We start from the raw sequence: 1,911 nt of genomic DNA, 5'->3' as shown, positions 1-1,911 counted from the left end.
TGATGAGTCACTTTCCCATTTTTGAGCTTGCTTTTCTGTCATTTCCGCTGATCTAACCACGTCTACAGCTTTTTCAAGGGTCAGTACATGTACTCCGAGCAATCTTTCCCTCGTCGTGCAATTATTTACACCAAGCACAATTCGATCTTTGATGAGAGAGTTCCTTAGTGTTCCAAATTCACAGGTTTCACTCAATTTTCTAAGTTCTGTCACATATTCGTCGATAGTTTCGCCGCTCTTTTGAGCCCTTGAGAAGAACTGGTATCTTTCGTAAGTAACATTCTTTTTTGGTTCACAGTGTTCTTCAAATTTCTGTAATACCTTGTCAATCCTTTTGTCATCACCTTCTGCGTCCCACGTTATCATGTTGAAAACATCGTATGCATCATTGCCGATGACTGTTAGCAGCGTGGCCACTCTAATCGCACTTTCTTTCTCGTTTATTCCAGTGGCAATTTCATAATTAGTAAACTTCTGTTTGAACTTCTTCCAATTTTCGGAGGTATTACCGCCGCTTAAATCTAGTGGCTCCGGAGCTGGAAGGCCAAACTGCCTAGCCATTTCTTGTGAGTTTACCTTTTGACTTGTTGAAGTTACGTTTCCCTGAGACATATCCGAAGTCACAATGACACCGCGGCAAAATGAGTGCGCAGGCTTGAGCCACGCGCGAATCGTTTCCACGCGCGAGGGACTGGTACCAATTGAATTTACCATAGAAACAACAGCGCGGCAAAATGGCGGCAATTTAAATTCTCTGTGTTTGTTTTCATTTTGCGATGATAAGGACAACACTACTTTGATAAGGTTTAAATTTTGAAGAGAGATTCCTGTAAGACTAATCTTCCGTGTGTCTTTTCAAATCAAAAAACTATGGTTCAAACCAGGAGAATTTTTACCTTGTATTCGAGCGCTAGAGCAAAAGGACGAAGTTCGTAATGTTATTAGTCGCGATGGTCTCTGCGTTGGTAAACTTCTCGGGGGAAAACTGTGCACTGAGAAGGAAAACGCGGGGTAAACATCTTTGCAAGGGCACAGTGATAATTTCTACTGCGAAGATGGCTTCTGTTGCTCCTGTTGAACGAGGAAATTGTCTGCTTGTTTCATTGGAATCATTTGAAAGCGAGAAATAAGTTCTTTTCATGCCCGCATCCCACTCATTTGGCAACTTGGATAAGTCACTTCCCTGCCCTCCATTCTCATATTTTACAACACTAGTTACTTTTCCAAGAGCAAGGCAATAAAATAAAGAAAAGAAGTCTTAATTTTAAGAGAGGATCGCAAAAAAGTTTTGAAACTAAGTATAAATTTGACTCCAATGCTACTTGATGTTTCCCTTTTACTTGGAGTTTGGTAGTGGTCCATCGTTGAAAATATTTTTCCAGTATTTTTCCTGCAGCTGGCTGGTAACTATAATTTTTTTCTCCAGCTTTGTCGATCACCTTGTAGAGCCTTGCTGGGATGAGGGTGGGGAGACATGAGAATCATGATAATGAAATAAGAAACCATTCACCTGCATGTGTTTGGAAAATACTGATTTCACTTTTGCATGCATTGCACCAGCAAAAATCCAGCCTAAATTTTGCACTGTGTGTAAAGATACTGAGAGAGGAATGTAATCATACATCCAGCAAGACTAGAGGCATTCTGCTTCATACTCTAACATTTTATTATGCACAACTGATCCAGTTTCACTACCCAATGATAGACCCACAATGACTCTATCAACAACAACAACAACAACCACAACAACTACTATAATATGTGTTACCACAACACACAATATACAGTAACTCAAATATCTCTATAATTTTATTGTTGTAAGTACCGTATATTCATTATTAAGACTGTTACAAGTAGGAGCATTCTCAGAAGTTAATATCCAAACTAATGCTTAGCAAGAGAAAGACTAGA

At 39.6% G+C, this 1,911-nt stretch overlaps 1 protein-coding gene across 1 annotated transcript in view; it reads right to left on the bottom strand.

Annotated features, from left to right (window-relative positions):
- LOC137977778 (uncharacterized) overlaps positions 1-619 on the bottom strand; it is a 12,079-nt gene extending 11,460 nt beyond the window's left edge. Inside the window, exon 1 of the mRNA XM_068825109.1 lies at positions 1-619. This exon is cut by the window's left edge and continues 7 nt beyond it. Within this exon, the coding sequence (XP_068681210.1) occupies positions 1-612 (612 nt within the window). The 5' untranslated portion in view covers positions 613-619.
- Positions 620-1,911: the final 1,292 nt, after the last annotated feature.

Source organism: Montipora foliosa, chromosome 11 (assembly GCF_036669935.1).
Source record: "Montipora foliosa isolate CH-2021 chromosome 11, ASM3666993v2, whole genome shotgun sequence".
NCBI classification, from domain to species: Eukaryota; Metazoa; Cnidaria; class Anthozoa; order Scleractinia; family Acroporidae; genus Montipora; species Montipora foliosa.
The sequence above is the reverse complement of the archived record's forward strand: the minus strand, read 5'-3'. Positions and strand labels throughout refer to the sequence as shown.